Below are 15385 nucleotides of genomic sequence, written 5' to 3' on the forward strand. Positions count from 1 at the left end.
TCCTCCTTAATGCCTATGCTGTAACAGAATAAATCAGTCCTTAGCTTACCTAAGTTTAAAAGATAACATAAAAGCACAGGGGAAATGCTTATCAGTGACATTTTCTGCAAATGATGACAAGGATTTTGAGAAGTAGTCTTTCAAGTTTCCCATATATACACCTATTAACCCTGATAATCTGAAAGACTTACATTTCTTCCAAATGCCATTGGTGAGGTCAGGGATGAAGGCTTTTTTTGGAAGCTCAAGAAATAGAAACACAACTATGTGGAGGTAATGGAGATTTGGAAAAGAGTAAGTCCAGCCAGGACTAAACAAAATGAACTCTAAGTTAGGAAAACAAGAGGCTTATCTTTGTGATTGTTGTTCTTAATGTACTATGTGAAGTTACTTTTTTTTCTCTTTTCTTACACTTATGGTAAATCTCCTGTCATTACTGTATCTGACTTTGTTACCTGTATACTGTATATACACCTATTTGTTTATTTTAAGTACGGAAGTAAAAGGGGAAAATAAGATGACTCCAAGGGGGAGTAGGAATGGAGGACAAAAACATGAGAAGCGGTATCAAGGTTCGAGAAGTAATGTACCCACTACCTGACAAATGTAACTAACCCCTCAATACATTATCCGAAGAATAAAATACAAAAAAAGAGAGTGTGTCCAGCTGGGTGCAGTGGCTCACACCTGTAATCCAAGTTACACAGGAGGCTGAGATCTGAGAATTATGGTTCAAAGCCAGCCTGGGCACTAGCGTGTCCATGAGACTCTTATTTCCAATTTATCACCAGAAAACCAGAAGTGGCGCTGAGGCTCAAGGAATAGGGAAGTAGCCTTGAGCTGAAGAGCTCAGGGACAATGCCCAGAAACAGAGTTCAAATCCCATGCCCAGATACAGAGTACAAGTCCCTCAGTTGATGAGTGGATCAACAAGATGTGGTATTAATACACAGTGGAATTCTATGCTGCTGTCAGAAAGAATGACATCGCCCCGTTTGTTAGGAAATGGAAAGACTTAGGAAAAATTATATTAAGTGAAGTAAGCCAGACTCAAAGGAACTTAGGCTCAATGGTTTCCCTCATTTGTCATAATCAGTGGAATCCTTGGGCTCTCATAGCAGAGATTTACAATAGAGCAAAACCTAGACACATAAGGCCATATAGTATGATGCTAAATGAAAGGACCTCCAGGATATAGAAACAAAAGCCATATAATGAATGATTGTTGTCCTTAATATACAAGTATGTTATCTCTCATCTCTTTTGTTGTCCCTTGGTTATCTCATATGGTTACAGTATTTTGCCTTGTTATCTGAAATACTGTATATATGCTTATTTGGTTATTTTAAATAGGATAGGGAAGGGGGAAAACAAAATGAGGGGCTGGGATGGGGGGAGGGAAATGGGGACCAAGACATGAGAAAGGGTATCAATGTATGTGAAGTAATGCACCTTCTATCTGGTGAATACAATGTAACCCTTCTATTAATTATAATAAAAATATAAGGAAAAGACAAAAAAGGAAAAGAAAAGAGTAAGTCTAAGTGGTGTTGGTTCATGCCAGTAATCCTAGGTTCTTAGAAGGCTGAAATATGAAAATTATGTTCCAAAGCCAGCATGAGCAGAAAAGTCTGTACCACTCTTATCTCCATTAAACTAGCAAAAATCCAAAAAAGAGATATAGCTCAAGTGGTAAAGTGTCAGCCTTGAGCAAAAAAAGACAAAAAGAGTTTGAGGCTCTAAATACAATTTAAATAAATAAATAAATATAGAGTTTGAGTTTCTGAGTTCTAGCCCAGTACTCCCACCAAAAGAGAAAGAAAGAGAGAGAGAGAGAGACAGACAGACAGACAGACAGACAGACAGACAGACAGAGAGACAGAGAGAGAGAGAAAGAGACAGAGACAGAGAGGACAGAGAGACAGAGACAGAGAGAGACAGAGAAGGAGAGACAGAAACAGAGAGACAGAGAGAGAGACAGAGAAGGAGAGACAGAGACAGAGAGACAGAGACAGAGAGGACAGAGAGAGAGAAAGAGAGAGAGAGAGAGAGAGAAAGAGAAAGAGAGAGACAGAGAGAGACAGAGACAGAGACAGAGAAAGAGACAGAGAGACAGACAGACAGAGAGACAGAGACAGAGACAGAGAGACAGAGACAGAGACAGAGACAGAGAGAGAAAGAGAAAGAGAGAGACAGAGACAGAGACAGAGAGACAGAGAGAGAGAAAGAGACAGAGAGACAGAGACAGAGCAGAGAAGACAGAGAGAGAGACAGAGAGAGACAGAGAGAGAGACAGAGAAGGGAGACAGAGACAGAGAGACAGAGTCAGAGACAGAGACAGAGAGGACAGAGAGAGAGAAAGAGAGAGAGAGACAGAGAGAGAGACAGAGAAGGGAGACAGAGACAGAGAGACAGAGTCAGAGACAGAGACAGAGAGGACAGAGAGAGAGAAAGAGAGAGAGAGAGAGAGAGAGAGAGAGAGAGAGAGAGAGAGAGAGAGAGAGAGAGCGAGCGAGCGAGCGTACAGCCTCCTGTGATCTTTTGTGGCTGGTGAAACTTCTTTCAAAGCACAGGGTACTGGGTACTATCCTCCAAAAATAACCCTGAGCATCTTTGAAAAGAAAGCATTCCATGGACTGTGTCTACACATTGTTCTGCTGCCTGGGTGAAATCTCTCCACTTGGCAACCCTTGACCCAACTAGCTCTTACATAGAATTTTGTAATAATCCAAGAATAATTCCTCTTGGGCCTCTCATTTCACTACATTGAAATAACTTTGCTGACACTTCAATCCTCATGGGATGGTATTTGGGGACCTGTGGGTTTAAATATGAAGTTAGTACCCTTGGCAGAAGAAACACTAAGGAACTTATAGCTTCCCTCTTCCCCTGATGAATTAACTAGAGGCCATGAGAGGACCCTTAAGAAAGTACTGTCTATAGTCCAAAAAAAGAACTCTTGCCACATATCAACATCCCTGTCACTCTGATCTTAAACTTTTGTTTTCCAGATCTGTGAGAAACAAATGTATATGGTTCCATCTATGGTACTATGTTATAGCAGCTCAAGCTAACTGAGACATCTTCTCTGGCCCACATCATCCAAAAGCTACTACTAAAACACAGGCGGAGTTTAAAAACGATACATTTCTTTTTCACTTAGGAAGTCAAATGGTCCCAGTTTTGCCAAGAGGTCATCATGCAGCTGAGTGATGGCAGCTCCTGCCTATAATTCTGGCTGCTAAGGAGGCTGAGATCTGAAGAGCATGGCAGAAAAGTCCATGAGACTCTTATCTGTAGCCACTAAAACAGCCAGAAATACAGCTGTGGCCCAAGTGGTAGAGTACCAGCTTTAAGGGAAAAAGCTAAGGGACAGCTCTCAGGCTTCAAGCCAGTACCAGCACCCTCCGTACCCTCACATCTCTACACCCCACACACCAAGTCATGTAGACCTAGCCAACAGACTCAACTCCATTGCTCTTCTCCACAAAAAGAAGGAATTGGATAGAGAATTGTACAGTCTTCTGGATTTACTCATATGTTGTCCTGAAATCTATTCCAAGAGCTACTTATTTGCTAAATGAGTACAACTGACACAAGGGCTAGAAGAGATACCAAAGAAGAGAATGTCTAGTGCAGCGTTATGTCCTCCATAGCATTTATCCCTACTGTCAACGACAGCAAAACAAGGGTTGGTAAATTGACCCTCTGTCTCTGTAGCTACTGACCTGTGATAAAACATGTTAAAACAGAAGCCAGTCAACCCTGGAGGCTTTGATGAACTCCCACTGCAATAAATACAGCTTGCTATGGCTGTCACCCTCAAAGAAGGGATGGTCAGTTCAAATGGTCAGTGCTCACTCTCACTGCTCACTGTCATACACAGTGCACCTCTCCTCTTCTGAGCCAACCCACGCTGAGTTTCTCAGTTGAGGGTGCTACATACAGATGCTCTTTCAATGATGGGGATGTATTTTGCGATGTCCTTTGAATAGATGCTGCCATATTGGGGTGATGCCTTCTTGGGGACTTCTGTAGATGAAGACATCAGTCTGGAAGGCAAGCATCTCTTTCCCATTCCTGTCATGCCCAACCTCAAAAGGGCTTTACATTCTAAGGTTTTATGAAAATTACTCCAAAGCACTTATTTAAAAAACTGGGATTCTTTCACTCAACCTCTGAACAAAGTGTAAAATGGTATATAATAATAACAACATTGAACCCAGAATAAAGGAGTAGCTAAGAGAAGGCGATTTAAAAGGCATGCTTTCAAATGCTTTCTCACCTTTGCCCATGCAACTTCATCCTTGTTCATCTAAATTCTAACAGGATGGAGCTAATGTAAAAGCTGTGAAATCCCTGAGAAATGTGAATGGCTGAGACAGATGAAGGATACATTCCTCTCAGAGTTATTTGGGCCAAAAATAACTTCAGTCATTTTTACAGATTTTCATGGAAGCAATGAAAAGTCTTTCAGAGCACACTGAATTCATAACAAGAAGAGAACTAACACTTCTAAAAAGTTTCAAGTACCAGGAAGTCAAGAAAAATCTTCAAAGGGATCATATATAGCAATGACCAAAGATTGGAGCCTGGAGAGTGTTTCAATGTTAAATTTGCAAAATCACTGTTAAGCTGATGTTAGAAAAAAGGCAAATTCTATTCAGGAAATATATATATATATTCCTTTAAACAGTATTTTTAGAATTAAATTCTCTGAAAGTCAATTGTAAATATGAAAATTTACCACATCAACTTTTTTTGTGTCAGTTCTAGGGCTTGAACTCAGGGCCTGGACACTGTCCTTGGGCTGTCTCAAGGCTAGAGCTCTACCCCTTTGAGCCATAGCACCACCTCCCTTTCTGTGTATGTGGTACTGGGGAATCAAACCCAGGGTTTTATGAATGTTAGATCACTCTACCACTAAGACATGTTCCCAACCCCTATGATACCAATTTAAATACTATTCCCAACTAGAGATGAATTTATTTCCTCAGATAACATTGAATGATCTCTAAAAATATATTTGTCATCACAATATGAGGGGTGGGGACTACTACATTCTAGTATGTAGAGGTCAGAGGTGCTACTAAACCGGTGTCAATGTAAAGGCGACCCCCACAGCAAAAGTTACTCAGTCCCTGAAATCATTTGAGAAACTCTGACACAGAGAATGCACTTTTGTTGAACACCAGTGGCTCATGTATGTAGTTTTATCCTCAAGAAAAACTGTTCTGGGATAGCTCATGGCTCTAGGTTCAAGTATCAGTACTGGCACGCGCGCGCACACACACACACACACACACACACACACACACACACACACACACCCCACTAAAAGAACTCTCATCTCCCATAAACTATTCAGAAAAGGCTGGAAATGGTGCTGTGGCTCAAGTAGGAGAGCACTAGCCTTCAGCCAAAGAATCTCAAAACAGCGCTCAGGCCCTGAGTTCAAGCCACATAAACCTCCTCCCAATATACCAACACACAAAGATTAAGCTTCCATGACATGTTAACAAATATACTAAATCAATCTTTTTCAGAAAAAGAACAGCCTCAAATGGTAAGAGCAATATGATTGACAACATAGGAGAACTTTCATTTCAGTACTGTAATTAGATACATTTATTGGATTTAAAATTCATAACATTGCAGTCTTGAAGAGTTCATCTACATTATGAAAAGGAGACATCCTTCCTATATGGATCCATTTATAATTTCAGAAATTTATATTATTCCTGTGTTGTAGTGGGTGATGGAAAGTTGTAAGTTTGAGAATTTAGATTTTTAAAATCTCATGAATAATATATATACAAAGTTAAATATGATAAGCAGAAAATTTTACTTCTTTCCTTATGTGGTTGGTGCTCTGGTTTGGAAAACACAATATCCATCATTTATTCCTTTATTTAATGTATTTTTATCAACTGCTTACTATGTATCAAGTCCTGGAATGCCACTGAGCATAGAATGGTTGCTTCTTCTATTGTGAATAAGAACCTAGCACTAGGATCAGATACAGGTAGTCTTCAAAGCTATCATGTTAAATGGTTACTCTAGGGTGCCAATGTCTCAGGCCTGTGACCCTAACAACTCAGGATATTGAGATCTGAGCATGGAAGCCAGTGTGGGCAAGAAAGTCCAAGAGACTCATCTCCAATAAACTATCCAGAGAGAGAGAGAGAGAGAGAGATGGAGAGACAGAGACAAAGATACAGATAGAGACAGAGAGGTTGAGAGAAGTTGAGCTGAAAATATAGCTCTGACTCTGACTCAAATCGTAGAGTGTTAACCTTGAGCAAAAAAGCTCAGGGACCCCACCCAGGTGCTGAGTTTAAGTCCCAGGACCAGCATATGGACACACATGCATGCTTTTGCAAGTTTACACACACACACACACACACACACACACACACACACACACACACACACATTGCAGCAAAAGTCAGGTGACCCTAACATAATCGTAAAGTCAGTGGTGGTCTCTCAGGAGGTAATCTAACAAATAGATACAACTACCTACATAATGAATCTGAATCTGTAAGTGGTTTAAACAAAATATCATTAATACTCTCTTTTTTCAAATAATTTTAAGATCAGGAAAAATAAAGCCTATATGATGAGAAAAGGAAATTTTTCTTACTGCTTTTATATTCCTTTGGCACATTGCTCCAGGTTCCTGGACTGTTGGATTTCTTCTTATGGAAGCCATTGTTGTAGCATTTCTTAAAACTCCAGATAATTAATGAATTATTATTTCTCTAGCTTCCATTCATTTGCAATGGAATGCAAAGATCAGTAATATAAATAAAGGAACGTGCCATCAACAAATTTCTACAAGTGCATGGTCCAAGTGGCTCATGCCTAGCTACTCAGAAGGCTGAACAGGAAAGTCAATGAAACTCTTGTCTCAAAACTACCAAACTTCAGAAATGGAACTGTGGCACAGTGGTAGAGTGCTAACCTTAAGCACAAAAGCTCGGGGATGGTGACTGGGACCTGAATTCAAGCCCCAGGACTAGCAAAAATAAATTACTAGGAAATAATTTAAAAGAAATAGGGAGACTCTTATTTCAATAAGCAGTTTCAAACCAGGGAGATGTGTACGTCCACACAAAACTAAGGTGCCCTCTGAACAAACTACATTATAGACTAGACCACACAAAGCAATTCTTTACCCATATTCTCACACCAATCCAATATGCAAATGAGAGGTGCAAGTGTGCTCAGTCCTGATGGGTTGATATTCAAATTTGACTACTGGTTATAGTTTATCACATGGGTTGGGGTAGGAAAATGGGATCCTTTGGAGGCAAACTTCTTGGCCGATGAAATAGGAAGTGACTATGGATAAGGTATCTTGTGAGCCATCTCCAGTGAGTAAACAGTTACCAGACACCATTTTGAAATTGGGCCCAACTAGCCCTTTGGGACCCTTCTTGGAGACTGATTTTTCATGAAGTTCCTACCATTTATTCATCTTTATAAGAATTGTCAGTGGTACTGTCGTATGAGTACAAGTCGAAAAGCTGTAATGGTGAGAAAAAGTGGAAATCAAACAGTGGTGGTCTTTATGAATGTCAGCTGATGGCATTTTCTCTGCAACCAGAGAGGAGAAAATTTGATAATTTTCAGTAAGTATATTCAGAAGAATTTTGATGAAGTTAATAAGGAAAATAAGTTATAAGCATGTTTATTCTTCTAGGGGGAAAAATGGCTGGTTCTCTTATTTGGTGTAGAGCTACTTTGACTAATTCAATTAACATATTTATACTCAAAGCTATTGGTGTTATGAAGATTCTAATTAGATTGTTTTTCCAGGCACAATTTTCACTTACCTTCCATGACAATGGTTTTATTATTTGAACAATCATATTTGCTAGGTGAACACAGGAATATGTGCATATACTTATATACACATCTGCCAATAGGACAATTTCTTTTCTCCATTCAAAGGAGCTACCATTCTCATACATCACTAATATAGCCCAGGAATTTGGATATGGATATGGAACTAGAAGGTACCAAGCACAGGATACGCTTAACTCTCTGAGTGGAGGTGAACTTAGGTTTTGAAATCACTATTAGTTGCAAAGTAGAAAAGGATAGGATATTTTATAGGCATATATTCTGGCAGTTTTAATTAATGAGTGTGCATTCACAGGTAACAATAGGGCCTAAGAATTTGTCCTGAGCATTTTTTTTTCTCACAACTAGTGCACTCGGGGCTGGGAGTTTGGCCTAGTGATAGAATACTTGCCTAGCATGCACGAAAATCTGGGTTCGGTTCCTCAGTACCACATACATAGCATAAAAGCTGGAAATGGTTCTGTGGCACAAGTGTTGGAGCTCCAGCCTTGAGAAAAGTCCAAGGACAGTGTTCAGGCCCTGAGTTCAAGCCTCACAACTGGCAAAAAAAGACTAGTGCTCTACTGTCGGGGTTTTTAGCACTCTTTGCTGACCAGCAGGAAGGGCAAAGAGAACACGCCCTGACTAAGATAGGGCCGGCTGGCCGCCTTCACCCAGCCCTCCCTTCTCCAGAGGGAAGACACAGACGCACCAGGGAGAATGTCAAGGCAGACTCATTTAATGGGAAGATACCAGGGGCTAAAGTAAGAAGCAGGATTGTCTATTAACATAAAAGTAGGTAGGACAGGGGGAGGTAGGTGCGGTCAGAGAGGGCAGCAGGGCCAATCCATGGGTTCTAGGTAGCCTTATTTTACATCACAAACCACAGCCAAACCTCCCAACCAGGAGACAGGCAGGTTGGATCTCCAAAAACAGGAAGTGAGCACTGGGCCACAAGGTAGGCCTTTTACCCTTGATGTGACATGCCCCACACTCTACCACTTGAGATACAGGTCCAGTTCCAGCCTTTTGAAGATTTAAAAAGTCTCATAAAACTTCCTACCTGGGATGGCTTCTGTCTCAATCCTCAGATCTTAGTCTCCTGAGTAACTAGGATGACAGCTGTTAAGTCACACGTAGCTGGCAGCAAGTATGAAAGGAGCCCACAGCAAATCCAAGGGTTAGATGCCTTGCAGAACAGAGCAAAGGTGATTTTAACAACATTATCCAGGACTTTGATATATAAAGGTTTTCTTTGAGTTTCAGTGGTAAGGATTGAACACAGGGTCTTAGACATTGTAGGAAAGTGCTGCGTCATTAAGTCATATCTTCAACCTTATATTTAATACACACCCTAAGAATAGAGTCCGTATATTAAAAGGCTTTGAAGTTTGACTAGTAAAAGGGAAGATATCTTTCATATTGAGAAAAAATATGTAACGGGCAAAAAATAGGTTTTTTTATTTCCTAAAAGGGGGACATTAGATTTACCCCCAGAGAATATAAGCTACCTAGTAAATGCATAGTTGTAAAATACCACCACAGGATATTTTATAGAGAGCAAAAGACAACCCTGTGGAAGGGATTGCTGTTACATATTTTTATTCTTTAAAGAAATTAGGAAACTTTAGCTTAAAGGAAACAAAGAGCTGACACAGGCCACACAGCAAATCCAGGAAGATGCCAGGAGCAATTATTTAAGTGAACCATATCCACATTCTGCCTCATGGCTCTATAAATTTGACTATTCCAGACAACTTATAGAAGTGAAATCATCCAGTATTTTTCTTCTGGTGTTTGTTTTATTTAGCTTCGGATAACATCTTCAAGGTTCAGGACATGTAAAGTATCAGAATTTCATTTAATAGCTGAATAATAATCCAGTGTATAAGAACTACGTTTTGATGATTCATTCAAGCTAATGTGTAGCTTTTCTGTTAGTGTGAATAGTGCTATGAATATGAATGTCCAAACATCTCTACAAGATCCTGCTTTCAGGATATGTATATATATATATATGTATATTTGTATCTATCCATCTATCTATCTATCTATATAAATATGAAATTGCTAGACCTGGTGGTAGCCATATGTAGAATTTTTTTCCTGTTACTGAAATTTGAACTGTAAACCTCATGTTCTTTTTTTTGCTAGACAAATAGTTCTACTACTTGAGCTACATCCTCAACCCTGCTTCACTGTACTTGTTTTTCAGATAGTCTACCCAGGGCCGTGATAGCTACCTTACCTACATACTCCTATGTAGTTGGAGCTGTTTCTGGCTTATTGAGATGGAAACCTCACTAACTTTTTGCTTATGCTGGCCTCAAACCTCAGTCCTTAGTATATGGGTTATAAGCATAAAAAAATACACACTTCCTTAGGTCTAATTTTTTGTCACACTGGCTCTATAATGATTCTGCCATTTCCAATCCATCAGCAAAATTCAAGGGTTCTAATTTCTCCCCGCAACCTTGTCAGTGTGTTATTAATTGGTACTACTTCAAATAATACTCATCCTCATACATATGTCATCTCATTATGGTTTCGATTTGCTTTTCCTTAACATTACTGACCACGAATGTTCTTTCCTGTGTTGACACCATTTGTGTACCTGCTATTGAAGTCTTTATCCTATTTTTAATTGTTGTTGAGTTGTAAGAGTTGTGGTTTGCATATTAATACCTAACTAGATATAAGATTAAAAATATTTTCTCCCAGTCTGCCCTTAATTCTATTGAGATAATGTGCTTTGACTCCTGGTAGTTCTAAATTTTAGTATAAACATTTTTTGGTTGCCTGTGATTTTTGTGTCTTATTAAAATTCAATACCATGAACATCGGTCCTTATGCTGGCTTCTAATGATTGAATTTTATTTTAATTGGCTTTTAGAAAGAGATTTTTTTGCTTATTGATACAAGGAATAAAAAATCTCACAAAATAGTTGTGATTCGACAGGAAATTAATTTATTTAACACGTGAGAGTTTCATTCACGTCAGAGCGCTGGCAGACAAATGAGGGGTTGTGTTCAAAACTTAAAATCCAGAGAGTTAGAGTAGCCCCTGTCTGAATTAAGTTTTGGGAAGGCTCTCCCATGAAGCTGAGAGGGAAATGCCTCATTCCCATCTCCGTGGACTCAGCTGCTTACAAAGAACCAAGAACTAGCTGATAGTTAACACTGATGATCCATGAGGAAGGTGAGTTGATTGTGTATTTAGCAGGTGGCTTAAGAACCTTCTGGGGGGACAAAAAGTATCTAGGGTTGAGGGCTGGAGACCGATGGCCAACATTCATCTAAAGTCCCCCTCCTTTCCCTAAACACTCTGTCCCCTTTTCTCAAAAGCAAGAAACCCAAATCCAGAGAACTCATTCAAGGACTCCCTCCTGGCTATACAACCCAAAAGTGTCTCCCAAAGCAAATTGGGGTAGGATGGACGGCTATAACTTCAATAGGCCTCTTCTTCCATAGAAGAACAGCCAGAGAAGAAACTGGTATTGCTACCCAGAGTTCGCTTCTTCTTCTTCCCTGGAGCCTTACTTTGCTGAGATTCTATTCTTCTGTGCTTCAGTTCTGAGAGGTCTAAGGAGAGAGCAAGTGCAGTCTTGTTGAACAGCACTTGGTCCCCATCACACGCCTCTTTTAGGATCTTGCTGTTGGGAGTAGCACAGACAGGATTGAAGAAGCTCAATCCTGGGGTCACCTCAGTGGGATCCTCCAATTTTAAGGAGTCTTCAGAATCTTGTGCAACACAACTGAAGCCACACTGGCTTTGCTGGCGATTCCGACACTTTGTGGAGTCGCAGCCACAGGCTACACTACAGTCTGACCTTTGCCTCCTGCACCCACACTTCCTGTTCCCACACCAGCACTTGCAGGAGCATCCGTGGATGTTCTTCCGGGTCATCTTGGCTAATTTAGTGGGCTTCCATTCCTCATCAACCCCATCACTGCCACCATCCTCGTGCGTATCTGTGTAATTCTCTGAACAATCCTTCAGCTCCTCCACATCCAGGCTTTCATCCAGGAACTTTTCTTTAACCCGAAAAGGCTTGGGTTTAGGTGGGATATAGTCAAAGGAAGAGTCTGGAAAGTGAACAGCATCCCTGAGATGAGATTTGTGTCTGCTGGCTACTTGGAGGAGGGTCAGTTTCTTCTTGATGACTTCCTTCTCTTGGAGAAGCTGCTGATTTTGTTCACACACTTCTTGCATCTTCCTCAGCTCAGTATCCTGGCACTTCAATGTGGTCAGCAGCTGCTGTTCTCTTCCACTAATGTCTCTGGATGCCTCCAGCTGGCTCTCTGCTGTTTGGCTCTGCTGCAGCTGCATGAGAAGGTAAAGGACCTTCTCTTGGTGCTGTTGCTCTGCTCTCACCAGGTCAGCCTTTAACTCGGTCTTAGCCTCAGCAAAATGATTCCGCTCCTCAAACAGCATCTTCTGTAGGTCCACACAGCTAGCTGTGCTCTGCTTCATGCTGCTTTCCAGTTTACTGGTCTGGATTTTTGAGGAAACCAACTCTCCAATTAAATATTTTAGGGCATATTTTGCTTCGAGAATGGTAGTGATATTCTCCCAGCGTTGCTTCGGCCTGTCTTCACTTTCTGCATCCAGGAGTTTTTGCTGTAGGTCAGCAATTTGAGCACTCCTGAGTTCCATTTCAGTCTCGAGGCCTTCAATCTGCTTCGTAATCGAAGCCTCGGGCTCTGGAACTTGATCGCAAGCTTGAGCAGGTGAGAAGGTGTACCTCCGGAGTTTAAGAGGTAAATTCTCCCCACATTCTTTTTTTGCTTTGAGTTGAGCCACATCCTGAGCCAGGATTTTTCTGTCTTCAAGAAGGTCATTCAGATGGCGTTTGGCTTCCTCAGTACTGACCATTACTTCAATTTCACTTCCCAGCCAGCTCTTCACTCGAGTTGCTGTGCTTTCCATTCCACAGCTTTGTGTCTCTTTTCTTTTCCTGGCTACTTCCCCTTGCTTTTGGAGAGCATCCTTCAGACGCTTATTGGCAGCTGCTGCCTCCTCTGTTTTACGTCGGAGGACTGTGGACTGTTTCTGGAAGTTTCTTTCGAGTTTGAGCAGCTCATACTGCCTCTTGCGGTCTCTTTCTTTTAACTGGATTACTTCCTTATCCTTCTGTTGCTTCCACTGTCGAAACTTCTCAGCATCTTCCTTCATCTGACGCATGAGCTGTACTCGATGGTTCTTCATCATCTGTATCTCCTGGTTCAGTTTGGAGACAGTGCACTCTGTGGATTCCTTCAGCTTCAGAAGTTTTGACTGTTCACTTAGTTTCTTCTTCAAATCAGCTATCTGGCCCTCTAGCTCCTGGAGACATTTGTGACGATGTTCACTCAACTTGGCTTGGTTGACATCTTTCTTGGCTGACTGGAGTTCAAGAGCTAGTTCTTCCTTTTCCTTTTGCAGACTGACGATTTCCAGTTCTAGGTGTTTCATATTATCTTGGTAATGAAGCTGAATGGGCTGCAGTTGACTGTCATTTTGAGTTATCTTCCTCGCGAGGTCTTCTTTCAGGACCAGGGCTCTGTTCAACTCAAGGAGCTCCTTGGATATCTGGGCCTGGCGTAGAGCATGTTGAGTAGTAAAAACATCAGATGACCTGCTGGTATCTGCATTGGTTTCCGCTTGAGTTTCTGGTTCCAGGTTACCATCCGTGGCTGTCTCTATACAAGCAACAGTTTCGTCCGAGAGCTGGGAAATGGCTTGTTGCAGGTTACAAATTAATGTTAAATTTCCTTTTAATTCCTGGTCCTGTGAAGTCTCCACCAGCTTTTGAAGGTCTAGCTTGCAGGCTGCATGTTGCCTAAGCGTCTTGAGCTTGGCACTCATTTTTTCGTTGGCTTGCTCTGTCAAAATAATTCTTTCCAACATCTGGGCTGTCTGGCCAGCTGCTTCACTCAGGCCATGGCTTAGTTTTTCATTCTCCTCTACCAGGGATTGATTCTTTTCCATGAGAGACTGGAGATTCTCACACGGTTCCACATTTATAGACCCAGGGAGGGTTCCTCCATGGGCTTGTAGCAAGAGGACCTGTAGCTGTTGTACCTGTTGCTTAAGATGGTTAAGTTCAGCTGTCTGAGGATCAATGTTAATAACAGGTTTGTTCTTGATTTTCCTTGCTCTGTCGGCATAGCGGAGGGTGTTCAAAGTTTCCTCCAGGTTTGAGTCGGCAGGGCTCACGCAGGCTATCATCAGAGTATGGCTATTGCCTCCTAGAGAATCTTGGAGCAACCGAGTCAACTTAGAATCCCGGTAGGGCACAAACCTCCCCCTTTTGTCATCTCCCAGGGCGCTGATGACGTTTCCCAAGCACAGGAGGCCGCGGTTGATGTTTATACCCTCTTTTAGCCGATCCCCTTCGGCCTTGGTTTTCTTCTGTCTTTCTGACCCAGCAAGGTCTACAAGATGTAGCTTGGAGCGAAAGCTGCAACTCTTGTCGTTCTTCTTCCTCTGTTCTATGGAGATGGTAAAAATGGCATGCGATCGGGACGACTGGGAGTTCATAGCTGTGGAGGCCACAGTCCTGGCGTTGTTACCCTGCTCCAGACAGGAAACGGTGTTGGAGGCCACGGAAACAGGCTTCTCAGTCAGTCCCACGGTCTTGATGCCTTCCTTGGGGTCCTCCCTGATGTTTATCTGACAGGCTTTCTCTCGAGGCGAACACAGAAGGTCCAAGATCTCTTCATTGTAAATCTCCAAATAAGACACTTTCAGAGTAAATTCGACGTCACTCTTGTCCCCGATTTCTCGGAAGAGCAGCTGGATCACGCGAGGAATGACCCCCACGGTGGGCTCGTTCTCTTGCTCTGCAGTGTAGGTACCGCCCATCGAATACGTCTTCCCGGAGCCGGTCTGCCCGTAGGCCAGGACGGTTGCGTTGTAGCCTTTAAAGATGCCTTTGATGAGTGGTGCAACCGCAGTGTTGAAGACCTCTTCCTGTTCGGCCGAGGGGTCAAATACGAAATCGTAGGTGAAACATTTGTCCGTCCCAACCACCACCTGAGGCTCCCCAGGCACAAAGGACAAGCACATCTGGCAGCCCTCACTGATCTCCTTAGGGACCAGAGGGCGACAGCGCAGTGCCACTCTCACCGGAATGCCCCTCACTTCCTCCTTCATGGTTCTAGCTCAGCATCATCTCAGTCTAGGGACCCTCCTTGCAGCCCTCCCGGGTCCTGCTGCTCCTCTGGGTCTCAACTGGATCTTTAACCGCCAAATTTCCCAAGGATTCCAGACACCTCGGCCAATCAGAGCGCACCCAGCGTGCGGGCCGAGCGCGCAGGTCTGCGCCCACCCCAGGGACTGGAAATACCTGGAGATGGGAAGAAGGGTGAGACGCGTGCAAAAGCCTCAGTTTACACTCTAAGGTCTTCTCAGATGCTACACAGAGGTACTCATTCAGTAGGATAGTAATAGATACTTTGGGGGAGGGGGAGGTAGTGGCATAGGGGATTATGAAGAAACCAACTTGATACACCACCGGGCCACCATTCTTGCTATTTCTCATCCTCATGG

The 15385-nt window shown here is 42.2% G+C and overlaps 1 protein-coding gene and 1 long non-coding RNA gene across 2 annotated transcripts in view; both read right to left on the reverse strand.

Moving 5' to 3' along the window:
- The window catches only part of LOC150049894 (uncharacterized), a 41656-nt gene extending 32668 nt beyond the window's left edge, over positions 1–8988 (reverse strand). The window contains exon 1 of the long non-coding RNA XR_016538900.1: positions 8915–8988. This is a non-coding gene — a long non-coding RNA (uncharacterized LOC150049894). The remainder of the gene's footprint in view (positions 1–8914) is intronic.
- Positions 8989–10796: 1808 nt separating this feature from the next.
- On the reverse strand, positions 10797–15074 carry LOC150049895 (chromosome-associated kinesin KIF4A-like). The gene has a single exon (XM_090353418.1). It carries the CDS (start codon positions 14987–14989, stop codon positions 11300–11302), a length of 3690 nt encoding a protein of 1229 aa, XP_090209544.1. The 5' UTR covers positions 14990–15074; the 3' UTR covers positions 10797–11299.
- Positions 15075–15385: the final 311 nt, after the last annotated feature.

The sequence above is a fragment of the Megascapheus bottae genome, chromosome 19, assembly GCF_031878675.1.
Source record: "Megascapheus bottae isolate mThoBot1 chromosome 19, mThoBot2.hap1, whole genome shotgun sequence".
In the NCBI taxonomy this organism is placed as follows: domain Eukaryota; kingdom Metazoa; phylum Chordata; class Mammalia; order Rodentia; family Geomyidae; genus Megascapheus; species Megascapheus bottae.

Excerpts from the sequence above, each read along its gene's own strand:
- LOC150049895 (XM_090353418.1), bottom strand. The coding sequence starts at position 14,989 with ATGAAGGAGGAAGTGAGGGGCATTCCGGTGAGAGTGGCACTGCGCTGT.